Below are 13,012 nucleotides of genomic sequence, written 5' to 3'. Positions count from 1 at the left end.
TCGTCCGAACCCAGGGACTGGTCTCTATCAATTGCTTTAGGCAATCGTATATTTATACCCATCTCTCACTCCCTCGCTATACCCCGTGAATTTTTAATGTTGTGTATGTGCCGTGCCGGGCAGCCTTGATAGCCATACCCAATGTATCATCATCATGCTCCTTATACCCCCAGATATTGTTGAAAAGATCAGAAATAACGCCACGTAGCCCCCACTAGATGCAAACCGAGCCAGAAGAAACGCCGTCCGGCCTTCTTCATTAAAGGTCGTCCCAAGATTTTGCTTCACTTTCTTAGTTTCGTTGGATCACCTTGTCTCATCCTTAACGGAGGACTTGGCTTTTGACTCGGGCTTGTTGGTGTTCTTGGATGCGGCGAACTCCTTCCATAGAGCAATGATCTCATCGTTGCCCTCGTTCTTATCAACCAAGAGGTTCTTAAGCCACTTGTTCTCGGTCTCAAGCTGTGACACCTTGCTCTCCAAGACAGACACCTTTTCGGACATCTCCTTGGCAGACTTCTCGAGGGCTTGCTCACGCTGCTTCTTCTTGATGCGGAAGCGAGCGCTGGCGGCAGTGTTGCGTCTTCGCTTGTCCTCTTCAGCAGCATGGCGAGAGGCTTCTTCGAAGTTGAGGGATCCGCGTCCGGAACTGCCGGAACTCTCAGAGTTGCGCTTCTCGAGCGAAGGCTGAGGAGCAGTTGGCTGAGTAAATTGGGGAGCTTGCTGCTGCTGTGTCACAGACTGGTAGTTGGTAGGGGCACTAGGCTGCAGAGGAGCAAAGTTCTGAGCGCCATCGGCAAAGGCGGTCATGGGGGTTGATGGATAAGGACCTGTGAAGTCGGGGAAGCTGAAGTCGCCTGCCATGGTATGGTCAGTTGATGTCGAGAAGAGTCAAGTATCATGACTGAAGTAAAGGAAGAGATAATAGGCTTGTGGAGTTGACGAGTAGTCATTGTCTTGCAGAGACACTTGAGGTCTGGGGAAGAGGCTATCCCAACTTGGGAAGTGGTAGTGAGGTGCAGGGATGGCGATGTCGTGATTAGTATCGGCAAATCACGAGATATTGCGCCATAGTCACCATCGTCCATATGGCCACTAGTGTCCAGCTTAAGACCCTAGGCCTCTGCCACACTCACGCAGACCTGCATAGAGGGACAACTTGTCCCAATGATCCAAGGGCGCTATGCAGGCACACAGCTTAGGACAAAGGTCCCAAAGAAGGGTGGGGTAAGTAGAGTTGAATGCTGGTATAGCGGTAAGACGCTCTTCGTTGCCTTCACGCAAGGGTCCTGGCTATCCGCTTGGACTGTGGCCATGCGTATGGTATGGTGGAGTGAAGAGAGCAGTATAAGCGATAGTAGTGCTGCTTCAATGTCAAGTTTCGGCCACTCGTAATAGCCCAGAAGAAGGAAGGTTCGGGAAAACCTCTGTCTTCTGCGGTAAAACGCAATGGCACTGATTCTCTGTTTTGATGCAGATCCCTCTCACTCAAATGCGACGTCTTCTCGATCCAAAGTTCGGCATCATTTTGAGGTGGAAAGTGTCGTAACACAGAAAAGTCGAGAACTCACCCTGCATGAAATCAAAGTTGCCAGTAGCGATATCACCCACGACAGAGGGAGCCGGGGTCATTCCATCCGAAGGAGAAGTGCTTTGGGAAGCCTCCATGTCGACCTTGACAGGATGGGCCTGGTAGTCGGTGTTCTGACCAGTCTCAAAATCAAAGAATTGAGTGTTGGTAAAGAGGGCGAGGTCCTCCTCCATATGGAAAGGCTCATCGTGAGCATTCTCCTGACGGTTGACGGCGTTGAGGTCACGGAGATACTGCGACACGTTGGGGCCGCGGCGGCCGTTGAAGTTTGACATTTTGACGTATTAAAACGAAACAAATGACTCCTCCTTCAATTGATTTCCAAAGCAGTAACTGCTCCTTTTCCGTGTCTTTAGTCAATCGATGGTCGGTTGATGTTTCAACGTCGAGTCCGGAAACGGCTCAGCTATGGGCGGGGTCTGTGTAGACAAATTTGCCAACGGCTGAAGATGACTCAATACTAACAATCAGTCACAGGTCGATAGCCGCGTATTCGGTAGAAAATTCGAGCGTTCGTGGTCGTATCCCAGAGTAGATATGGACAATGAGTCTATTCCGAGGTCGATTCTGGAGGTTTGGGGAAGGAAGTGGAGGAAAGAAAGAAGTGCGCTGGGGTCAAGGCAAGTCAAGTTGGTTTTCTGAAAGTGGGTGCAACTTTGCAAGGCCGATTGACGCCGAAGCCACTACGCAGATGGTTTAGTGGAGTGGGTTGATGTTTGGGGAGTCCGTGGGCGGTGGGTTAGTGGGTAGTGAACTGAGCACAGTCACTGGATAAGAAGGACCCTCCCTGGGAAGGCTTAGTTGTAACGAGACCCAACCTTTTCGACGATGGTGGCCTAGAACATGGGGGCATCTCCGCGAATGGGGAGGAGAGCAAATAGCCGTGAATGTCGCAATGGTAATATCAACATGATCCTGTGGTTATGTTTGTTGATGTTCTTTGTTCGTATTCATTTTAATTTACTGGTCTGCTCGCATGTCTCGCTGTATTCCCTCTTTCGTAACTTAATAGAGGTTTGTGATGTACAACAAGACCATAAAATTCTGCTTACCAAGCTCCCGACTCGGAGCAGGATGACCTGCATATGGGCTGGCATTTTGCTGAATAATTCAAAATATCAGCCGGAACTTGAACCGTCATTGACTTCCAAGTCCCTCGCGTCAAACCATGACACCCACCCGCCCCACGTTAATGACCACTAGAGTTACAGCAAGACCCTGCGTTGTGCTGTTTTTACCACAATCAGCCATTCAAACAGGCGCCGTAAGCAGCTGGCCGGGGGAGCAAAAGGCCGCTGATTTTATGTGCTATGCTAAGAGGGATGTGATTTGCTTTGCAGACTAAAGATATCATGCAACCAAGTCTTCCAGTTTGACAGCGATTTATACATCACCAAGACCACTCACTCTCTGTGTGTTGAGTTGTGTGGTTAAAATTCCAACTCCCCGCCCCCTGCATATCGGGCGGATGTGGATATCTCTTATTTCATGGGTAGCTTCTTCGTCTCCATTACTCACCAAGTGTCCTTTACCATTCCTATGAGTGATTATTCTGCCGGAGTCTAGGATTGCCAGCCAACGTGGGTCAATCCGTTTCAATCGGTGATGATTTCTCATGCGGCAAGGCATGGCGGATAAAGAGCCTCAAAACCCCCCACTTGCACATGCCTCTTAATTTGGAGTTGCACATCAGACAGCGTGCTTCATTCGTTCAGGAAGGGAAATTGAAACTTGGTAGGACGCCACGGAACGTGGGCAATGGTCACACAACCACCTGAACCCTTCCCTGTAAAGGCGTATTCGGACAGCGTCGGGGAGTTCGTTCAATTCCGCATCCTGAGCCATGCCATGGGACTCAGAACTAACCCCATCGTTATAAGACTGTGTCTTTGATTTTCGCTAAGTCTAGCTTCTTGCGCTGGGCCGAAAAATCGGTGTAAGAAATCCGCGCACAAATGGGTTTCGCCAATAACACTCTATAGATAAAAGGTTTTGTTTCTCACCAGGTTGGACTTCGAGATCTCTCTCTCTCTCGTTGAAATTCAAGAGTCACTCATAAGATCAGCAGCTCTGAAAAGCCGATCTGTGGCCATCGTACAGAGTAGACCTTGGACTATTGGACTTGACCCCCACTCATATATGTACATGGTCGACAATTAATCACATTTTCGTCTCGACCATGTCCAGGATCAACTAAGACATGTTCTTTCCGTCGTCGTGCATAAAATAGGCCCAGCTTCATGGGACTCACCCACGGCTGGCACTGGCTACCGTGCGGCACAGCTGAATATTTATGGATTCTCAAGTGGCCAAACGGACTTGTTTCTCTTACGCGCCTGATTAAGATGATCCAAGGAAAAACCATTGGCCATTTGTTGGTTAATAGTCTCTGAAGCTATTAAACCGAACTCCAAAATTGTCTCCATCCGGAACCCTTGAGCTTTCACCCGTATATCTTCCGTGAACTCCCCGTCACAGGTGGAGCCACCGCACAAACTCCGACAAAGAAAGTGTCCCCGGTTTGAAAAACAACCCGCTCGCCTACGGCCCCAGATCACTAAAGGGAATTCATGACACATATTTTCGAGGATCTGAGTGATAATCTGCCTTACTTCGGATCTATTGATATCATCGACGATACCTCACGAAATTGCTTCGCTCTCACAGTCCATTTTGGTGGCTACCGAGCCCTTGAAATCTGCCGGACTAGATCTGCAGTGCAAGCCAAGGCAGAACGTCATAGCCCCTGCTCATGGCTGACGCGGGGGCTTCTAAGGTCCTACAAAACCAATGCAAAGAGAGCCCTGAACCGTTGCAGAAAATCAATTCCTAGGGCGGACCGCGGTGTCGTCAATAATTTGCCTCCGTCAGGTCGAAGTCACGTTCGAATCTAACGGTAACGTTCATCAGACTAACAGTGGAGATGCTGTCCCTTGAGTGGTGGAACCGTCTTATCTGGTCTTTGACAAGAGCAATGAGGCATTGAAAACTCCCAACCAATCAGTTGAGTGCAATCGCATCTCCGAATCCGTCCATACTCACCTCCGAGTCCACACATTAAAAACCGAGCTTCAGCTTCAACTCCTTTTTTCTTGGTGAGATTGTTATCCCGAAGAAAAACGGAAGATGAAACAATATGGTTTTGAGGGACGATGTCCTTTGCCATAATCGCGACCTGATTTGGACCTGCTCCAAAAAGCTCAATCACATGACCTATCATGTGCTCTCAGTCACGTGAGCGGTAACAGAGAGACAATCCGTTCGACAAGACTTGGTCATGGCCCGTGCATGTTGGCTGCTATTCCTTGTTGGTCTGGTAAGAAACGCGACTCTAAAGTGAATGTATCGCGTCTCATGAGTGAATCTATAAGCATATGTTATCGGGTTTTCTATTCTAAGAGATCAGTAAACTACCCTGGTCCAACTCAACACCAACCAGGAAAAAAGATTTGTGGTTTAGCCTTGTGTATGCCCCATTTTGGATTTCCAACTCCAGTCTTTGTGACTAAGTTGCTATAAAACAAAACAAACAACAAAACAATGGCCCGCTTCTCAATCCCAACAACAGCCAGGTTACCATCCTCATTACGAGTCCATGCTTCCAATCCTGCTGTTATCAAGAGCCTCAACCGACTATCACGAGAGTCACTTATCTCCTTGGCATTAGACTGGCTCGACGATGAGAGTCTACCCAATGCCGTACCCTATATCGAAAGGAAGAATGAGGAAGATGAGGAAGAAAGCGATGACATTTATCCTCCCTGTCAATCAGTTGACGATTTGCAGCAACTTTACATTGACATGCAACACCAAAAAGGGTCAAAAAGAGATGTCGTTAGCAGAATTGTCGAAGGTGACTGGAGGATTGGTCTGACGCTATATCAATTGGCCATGGCAGATATGGCCTATTTCGAACAGAACCCAATATCTCAAAGATGGACAGCATATTCGATTCTGCCCTTGAAACAGCTATCTCAAGCCGCTGGCGAAGACCAAATGCTCAAGGTTGATCAAGAGAATCTGAGAATTCCACGATTTCACCCCTCAACATTCCTACAAAACCTTCAAACTCATGTGTTACCGGACGTCAAGGCGCATTATCACTTTCACAGACCAAAAGATATACCTGTCTTGCTCTTGCGGATATTTGTCGTTGACTCGCCCTATAATACCGACTTTGCCCTGTCAGGCCGAGACGCTGCTGGCACTGCGACTAACTTCGACTCGTCGAGAACTGTGTACATCGCTTTTCCAGACGGATCGCCTTCACTTTATATTACCAAATCCCAAGCCACTGGTTCTGTTGCTTCAGGCGATCTGAAGAGTCTGCAAAGCTTGATCGTCGATGGAGTCCCCAAGGCCCTCTCACGTCCTCGTGAACGATACACCCTCAAAGCAGGCAATCTTTCCAGCAAGAACCTGGAGGTCTTATTAGAAAAGAATGGACCTGGTCGCACAAACGCTGCGGGAGGTGGCTGGAGCATCTATTCTAGCGAATCAACAAAAGTGTCGCCATTAGACACCGTTCTCCCAAGTCCGCCATTATCTCGAGAATCGTCGTTCAACAACCTCAAACGTGGAGCGCCATTGACCCAATCACAACAGGCATCAAAAAAGGCAAGGCTTACTGCAAAAGCTCGATTCGGTGATTCGGCTATTGTCACGGATGGAAAGGGAGTGGAAAAGGTTGACATAGTCATACAAGATCCATTTCCTTCTACAAGTGTGGACTTAAGCGAACCAGGAGGCGAAGAGAACGAGCAGGGCAACACAGAACATGGCAGCAAAAATCGACGGAAGAGCAAGATTACCGCAGTCATTCAGGAGGCAAATGCTACAACAGAAGAGGACAACAGAAACGATGCAACCCCATCTCAACAATGGACGCCCACTGTCAAAATTACGTTCTCAGGAACTCACGTTTGGGCTGGCGTACGGCAACTTGTCGAGGCTGGGATAATCGATGGAGAACAGATGCCCGGGTGGATGACGGGTGAGGAGGGTGTGACAACAGGACTTGTGAGGCATGGAAGAATACGCGGGTACAAAGGCTCTGGCATATGAAAAGGTGTTGGATCTATATGGTGCATAGTCTATGTCTTTCTTCTCTATTTGATACCCCCATGACGAATCAACATGTCAAAACGTTTCTAGTTCTCCTCGAGTCCAAAGACCTTTACTGTGTTTTTCCACGCAGCTTCGCAAACCTCCTCAATACTGACCTCCTTAATTCCTGCAATAATCTTGGCGACTCGTTCAATGTTACAAGGCTCGTTGCGTCCCTTGACCATGGCCCCCTCTTCCCACTTCTCCTTCTTCACGATCTTGTATCTTTCTGGCACCTCGGGCTCTTTCTTCTGGTTCTTCTTGGACTGCTTTTGAGGTTTCTGCGCAGGTTCAGCAGCAGCAGTTCCGTTCTGCTCGTTCTCAGGTACGAGGGTGTCTTTCTTCTTCTCGATCAGGTATTTGTAACCCTCGTGACTTGGTCGAACTTCGCACCAGGGTCCATCAGTCTCGATCATGAGACGGTCGAGGTGAACCTCCTTAACGACAGCGCAGTTCTCGGCAGTCTTGAAGCTACACCCGTTGATACCAATGTGCAATCCCAATTCCATCAGCTCGCGCATCTCCTCGGCTGTACCAGTGAAACTATGCACCACGCCGCCCTTCTCCAACTTCTCCAGCTTTTCGCCAAATGCCTCCTTCAAGAGCCGGACAAAGTCCTCATGAGCGGCTCGAGAATGCAAGAATAGCGGGAGCTGGGGAGATATCGAAGCAGCGACCTTGAGTTGAGCAGCAAATGAGTGAAGCTGGATAGTCTTGGAACAATAGTGCAGACGGTCATAGTCCAGACCGAACTCGCCCATAGCAACAAGGCTCTTCTGGCCTGAGGCCTGGGCCTCTGTAATAAGAGACGTGAGATCTGCAATGAGCTTCTCGGTCTTTGTTGAACAAGGAGGGTGCTCTTCCGAGACCGGAGCTGAAGGATCAGGGTCGCATGGCGTTGTGTGCTCAGACTCGTGAGAAGGGCCCGCTTCGCTGAAGACGGCACTGCTGCAGGGATGGATGCCTGCAGTCCCAAAGATGGTCCCGGCTGTTGACGAGATTTAGTCTGATTATCTGATCTGATTGATAAACAGGGGACAAAAACTTACGATAATCTTTGGCAAGGGTAAGGGCATCTCGGGAGTTGGCCAGATCCGAGCCAGTCACTATGAGTTTTGTACAGCCAACTTCACGGGCTCTTCCAATAATGGCATCGAGATCATCGGGATGTCTCTCTTTGCCATGGTATTTTCCTCGAAAGATGGGGTCGGTAAGATTGATGCCAATCTACTAGTCAAACATGTGTTAACGGGATCTGATATCAAAAGTATGAAACCAGTGGGGCCGGATATAGTAGAGACAATTGGAATTTAACATACATCAATGTATCTGGGTTCGTAGCTAGAGCCATTAACAGGTTGAGTTGCTGTAGATGAAGCCATTCTGCGAAAGTCGAAGGCTTGGGTTCTGGGACTTGAAGTCCTGAAACCACTGGTGACTGAAGACTGAAAACAATTCAAAAGACGCCTCGATGTCATTGACTTTGAGTATCTTTTGTCGACTCAATAGTGAGTCACTGAGTATCTTGTTGCCTTGCAACTGTAATTTCTAGATGCCTTTTTTTAGACCAGAGCGTAGCCAACAAGGCAGGTAATTTCGCTTTGCGTCGTTGATTGGTTGTAGAGTCTACGCAAGGTCACATCCTCCAGTCAACCTGGTGTCCAAGCTCAGTTAGTTGTAGGTAATTTCACCGCTTGCTTACAGAGCCAACATGCAATTAATAATTTGGAGTGGCTTCACGTGACTTCGCGCCGTCGATTGACCCCTCTGAAACCCCACCAATGCTCTGGCAACGCAAAATCACACGGAAGACATGAAAAGCGATATCGGAAAGGGAAGGAAGAACAATGGCACTTTAGAGGTTAAAAATGCATAGAATTATATTATATCACAGTTAAGAAGTGCTCAGGATGTCCATTGAGACTAATCAACCCATTGTTTTCACGTAAATTACAGTTTTGAAAAGTCTTTGTCTACCTCAAATGGGGCGTTGCCTTAGGTTTCAGGCGGGGTCTTTGTTAATGGGTTGTTACGTCCCTGTCGCTGTTTTACGCGCTAAGAACTTGGCGTCGCGTCTGTTTTACGCGCTCTCCTTAAAACCACCTCCATCATCCACCCAAATTCGAATTTCTCATCTCCTCAACAACCACAAATCAAACACACCCGAAACTCTTGTAATAATTCTCACGTTTCCTTTCAACAAAGCGTCAACCCTTCCGGACGCTCTTCAGTTCTTTAACTGCTTCAATCTGCAGGAACAGAACCTACACCAATCTCACACCGACCTCCCCGCCTTTTTCTCCCACCGCTATCATGTTTGTCAGAAAGAGAGGTATGTATGATCTGGCCACGCAAGGGCTCATGGTGACCATACGAAGACTCTCAATAGCTAACATTCATCTTAGATGGCCGCCAAGAGCGTGTTCAGTTTGATAAGATCACTGCTCGTGTCTCAAGACTGTGTTACGGTCTCGACATGAACCACGTTGACCCCGTTGCTATCACCCAGAAGGTCATTTCCGGTGTTTACGGCGGTGTCACAACTATTCAATTGGACGATCTTGTAAGTGGCTTATGCATCATAACCGTTACAACCTCAACTAACCAGGTTTCCACAGGCTGCAGAAACTGCTGCGTACATGACTGTTACACACCCTGACTACGCCATCCTCGCTGCCCGTATTGCCGTCTCCAACCTTCACAAGCAAACCAAGAAGCAATGGTCCGCTGTTGTGAGCGACCTCTACCACTGGGTCAACCCCAAGAACGGCCGTGCATCGCCCATGATCTCTAAGGAGACTTATGAGTGTGTTATGAGACACAAGGAAGAGCTAGATAGCGCTATTGTTTACGACCGAGACTTGTAAGTTGTTGGCATATGCATCATGACCGTTACAACATCAGCTAACCCGATTCAAGCCAATATAACTTCTTCGGTTTCAAAACATTGCAAAGGTTAGTACAATGGCGTTTTTTCACGGTTTTCAGTGTCTAATACTGACTGCTTTAGGTCCTATCTATTGAATATTGATGGCAAAATTGCTGAGCGTCCTCAGCACATGATCATGCGTGTTGCTGTTGGCATCTGGGGTGATGATATCGAGCGTGTCTTGGAGACATACAACTTCATGTCCAGCAAGTTCTTCACTCATGCTTCCCCCACACTTTTCAACGCTGGTACCCCTCAGCCTCAGCTGTCCTCATGCTTCCTTGTTGATATGAAGGAGGATAGCATTGACGGTATCTACGACACCCTCAAGACTTGTGCCATGATTTCCAAGATGGCTGGTGGTATCGGCTTGAACGTTCACCGAATCCGTGCCACTGGCTCTTACATTGCCGGTACCAACGGTACTTCCAACGGCGTTGTTCCCATGCTGCGTGTATTCAACAACACTGCTCGTTATGTCGACCAGGGTGGCAACAAACGACCTGGTGCATTCGCTATCTACCTTGAGCCCTGGCACGCCGACGTCTTTGAGTTCCTTGATCTCCGAAAGAACCACGGTAAGGAGGAGGTCCGAGCTCGTGACCTGTTCCTGGCTCTCTGGATTCCTGATCTTTTTATGAAGCGTGTCGAGAAGAACGGCGAATGGACTCTTATGTGCCCCAACGAGTGCCCTGGTCTTGCTGACTGTTACGGTGACGAGTTTGAGGCTCTGTACGAGAAGTACGAGAGAGAGGGTAAGGGTCGCAAGTCTATCAAGGCTCAGAAGCTTTGGTACGCCATTCTCGAGGCCCAGACAGAAACCGGAAACCCCTTCATGCTCTACAAGGATCACTGCAACCGCAAGAGCAACCAAAAGAACCTTGGTACCATCCGAAGCTCCAACCTGTGCACTGAGATCATTGAGTACTGCGCCCCTGATGAAGTCGCTGTTTGCAATCTTGCGTCCTTGTCTCTGCCTTCTTTCATTAACTATGAAGATGCTTGCTACGACTTCAAGAAGCTCCACGATGTTACTCAAGTCGTTGTCCGCAACTTGAACAAGATCATCGACGTAAACCACTACCCTGTGCAAGAGGCTCGCAACAGCAACATGCGTCACCGACCCATTGGCCTTGGTGTTCAAGGTCTTGCTGATGCTTTCCTTGCACTTCGCATGCCCTTTGAGTCTCCTGAGGCTCGTGAGCTGAACAAGCAAATCTTTGAGACAATCTACCACGCTGCCCTTACCACCTCTGTGCAGCTCGCCAAGGAGGAGGGCCCCTACTCCACCTTCAAGGGCTCTCCTGCCTCTGAGGGTATTCTCCAGTTTGACATGTGGAATGTCAAGCCCTCTGACCTTTGGGACTGGGAATCCCTACGGGAGGATGTAAAGACGCACGGTATCCGCAACAGTCTACTCGTTGCTCCTATGCCTACTGCCAGCACGTCGCAGATTCTTGGCAACAACGAGTGCTTCGAACCCTACACCTCCAACATCTACCAACGCCGAGTCCTTGCTGGCGAATTCCAGGTTGTCAATCCCTGGCTTCTGAAGGATCTTGTCGACTTGGGTCTCTGGTCCGATGCTATGAAGAACCGTATCATTGCTGATAACGGTTCTGTCCAGAACATCCCCAACATCCCTGCCGATGTCAAGGCTCTGTACAAGACTGTGTGGGAGATTTCTCAGCGACAGGTTGTGCAAATGGCTGCGGACCGTGGTGCCTTCATTGATCAGTCTCAGTCTCTCAACATTCACATGAAGGACCCTACCATGGGTAAGATCACCAGCATGCACTTCGCTGGCTGGAAGCTCGGACTCAAGACCGGCATGTACTACCTCCGTACACAGGCTGCTGCGGCTCCTATCCAGTTCACTGTCGATCAGGAAGCTCTCAAGATTGCCGACACCAGCGCTGCTTCGATTAAGCCCCTAGGGAAGCGCGCTCCTCCTGCTGGGTCAAGCTATTCGATGTCCTCACCTGCTGCTATGGGTCAGAGTGGCATCAATGGCAACAGGACCGGCTCCCAGGACGGTGGGTTAAACGGTAATTCCGCCAACGGCGTGAATGGCAGCACATCTATTCCTGGTCGTGCCCCCGTCATCAAGGCTGACGTCGCCGAGGGTGACAGCCCCAAAGCCCTTCCCACTGAGCCTGCTGAAAAGGTCCAGGAGGAAGAGCTTGGAATGAAGAAGAACACTCAGTCTGAAGACCAGGGTGAGGACAACGAGGATCGCGAACGCGATATCTACTCAGAGGCTGTCTTGCAATGTAGCATTGAAGATCCCGAGTCCTGCATCATGTGCAGTGGTTAGGCACATAATGTACTTTGCATGTGTATTTACGACAATGGATGAGTTGAATGTTTTGGGGGACATGATACGATACAGCGAGGAAAGGTAATGTGGCTTAGAATTTGATGTTTGGTCATGTATAGTTATGTTGGGTGGCAATGATCCTGTTGGACATGCTTGTTATGGAGTACGTTATTAGGTTTTTGATACTTGAGACCCTGGCGGCTCACTCTAGTCGTGGCAATTGCTATAGATAGTTTACGCTGATGCTTGTGCATTGCTTTGAATAATTGTTATTTTGCCATGCCCTTTTTCTTGCAAAGGTATCGATGTGCACACGATGTAGAACTGAGGTATTGTTATCAAATGCAGTATTTGGTACAGCCTGAGAAATATTTGACCGAAGTACCATCGCATGTAGCAGACAAGTTAAGCTCTGGATTCTGCAGAGCAGGAAAACAGGCCGTCCAAGAGCTTGCCCAAAGTGGCCTAAACTGATCTACTAATTCTGCCTTCCTTGCTTCACGGTTGAGTTTTTTACTCCTCAGTGATAGCACTTTCACCGGCCCGCCCGGTTCAACGTGGTGATCAATGGTCAGCCACCAAAGTCAATGCTAACGATCATATACCAATCCAGAAAATCTCACATCTTACGGAACCCTATTTTATTGTATTTGAATTTGAACAAAAAAGAGAGAAAGTCAAGAGGACGATCGAAGTAAGGGCAAAAACATGGCCACCCTAGAGTGCAAGGGTGCAAACTACTGTTTGCTTTGTTACTCATTTGGTAGTACACGAATGAAACCAACACCTGATGAACTATTCGGTTTCAGAGTATGCACCAGCCTCGCAATTAGACTACAAATTACTTGGTATTGAAAGGGAGGGTTGGCGAACTGGACATTGCGACAAAAAAAAAAAAAAAAAAAAAGGGAGAATCAGCCACGATGTGCGACCTGCAAGTCAGATGGTGGCTGGAACGAGCAAGATGTCTCAGCTACGAAATGCTATGATCGGAGCGACGTTCCGGGCTCCATTACAGATAGTGTTTGCTGTCTTTTTCGACACAAACATCTCCATGTAAGATCAA

General features: G+C 48.5%; 4 protein-coding genes across 4 annotated transcripts; 2 read left to right on the top strand and 2 right to left on the bottom strand.

Annotated features, from left to right (window-relative positions):
• Positions 1 to 306: 306 nt before the first annotated feature.
• EDB82DRAFT_480161 (uncharacterized protein) lies at positions 307 to 1,866 on the bottom strand (the record flags this gene model as incomplete). Its single annotated transcript, XM_065608136.1, has 3 exons — positions 307 to 857; positions 1,137 to 1,181; positions 1,572 to 1,866. The coding sequence occupies 3 exons, from the start codon at positions 1,864 to 1,866 to the stop codon at positions 307 to 309; spliced, it is 891 nt and encodes a 296-aa protein (XP_065463330.1).
• A 3,032-nt stretch (positions 1,867 to 4,898) lies between these two features.
• Positions 4,899 to 6,754, top strand: EDB82DRAFT_313043 (centromere protein Chl4/mis15/CENP-N). Its single transcript, XM_025737938.2, has one exon. It carries the CDS (start codon positions 5,132 to 5,134, stop codon positions 6,653 to 6,655), a length of 1,524 nt encoding a protein of 507 aa, XP_025592748.2. The 5' UTR covers positions 4,899 to 5,131; the 3' UTR covers positions 6,656 to 6,754.
• EDB82DRAFT_513983 (uncharacterized protein) lies at positions 6,645 to 8,370 on the bottom strand. The gene is made up of 3 exons (XM_025737937.2): positions 8,017 to 8,370; positions 7,747 to 7,924; positions 6,645 to 7,685 (listed from the first exon to the last, which is right to left on the bottom strand). The coding sequence occupies exons 1-3, from the start codon at positions 8,173 to 8,175 to the stop codon at positions 6,742 to 6,744; spliced, it is 1,281 nt and encodes a 426-aa protein (XP_025592747.1). The 5' UTR covers positions 8,176 to 8,370; the 3' UTR covers positions 6,645 to 6,741.
• A 404-nt stretch (positions 8,371 to 8,774) lies between these two features.
• Positions 8,775 to 12,228, top strand: EDB82DRAFT_579468 (ribonucleotide reductase). The gene is made up of 5 exons (XM_025737936.2): positions 8,775 to 9,029; positions 9,103 to 9,260; positions 9,316 to 9,560; positions 9,617 to 9,652; positions 9,708 to 12,228. The coding sequence occupies exons 1-5, from the start codon at positions 9,011 to 9,013 to the stop codon at positions 11,941 to 11,943; spliced, it is 2,694 nt and encodes an 897-aa protein (XP_025592746.2). The 5' UTR covers positions 8,775 to 9,010; the 3' UTR covers positions 11,944 to 12,228.
• Positions 12,229 to 13,012: the final 784 nt, after the last annotated feature.

The sequence above is a fragment of the Fusarium venenatum genome, assembly GCF_020744135.1.
Source record: "Fusarium venenatum strain MPI-CAGE-CH-0201 chromosome Unknown EDB82scaffold_4, whole genome shotgun sequence".
Classification (NCBI taxonomy): Eukaryota; Fungi; Ascomycota; class Sordariomycetes; order Hypocreales; family Nectriaceae; genus Fusarium; species Fusarium venenatum.
This window is presented reverse-complemented; position numbering and strand designations above follow the sequence as displayed.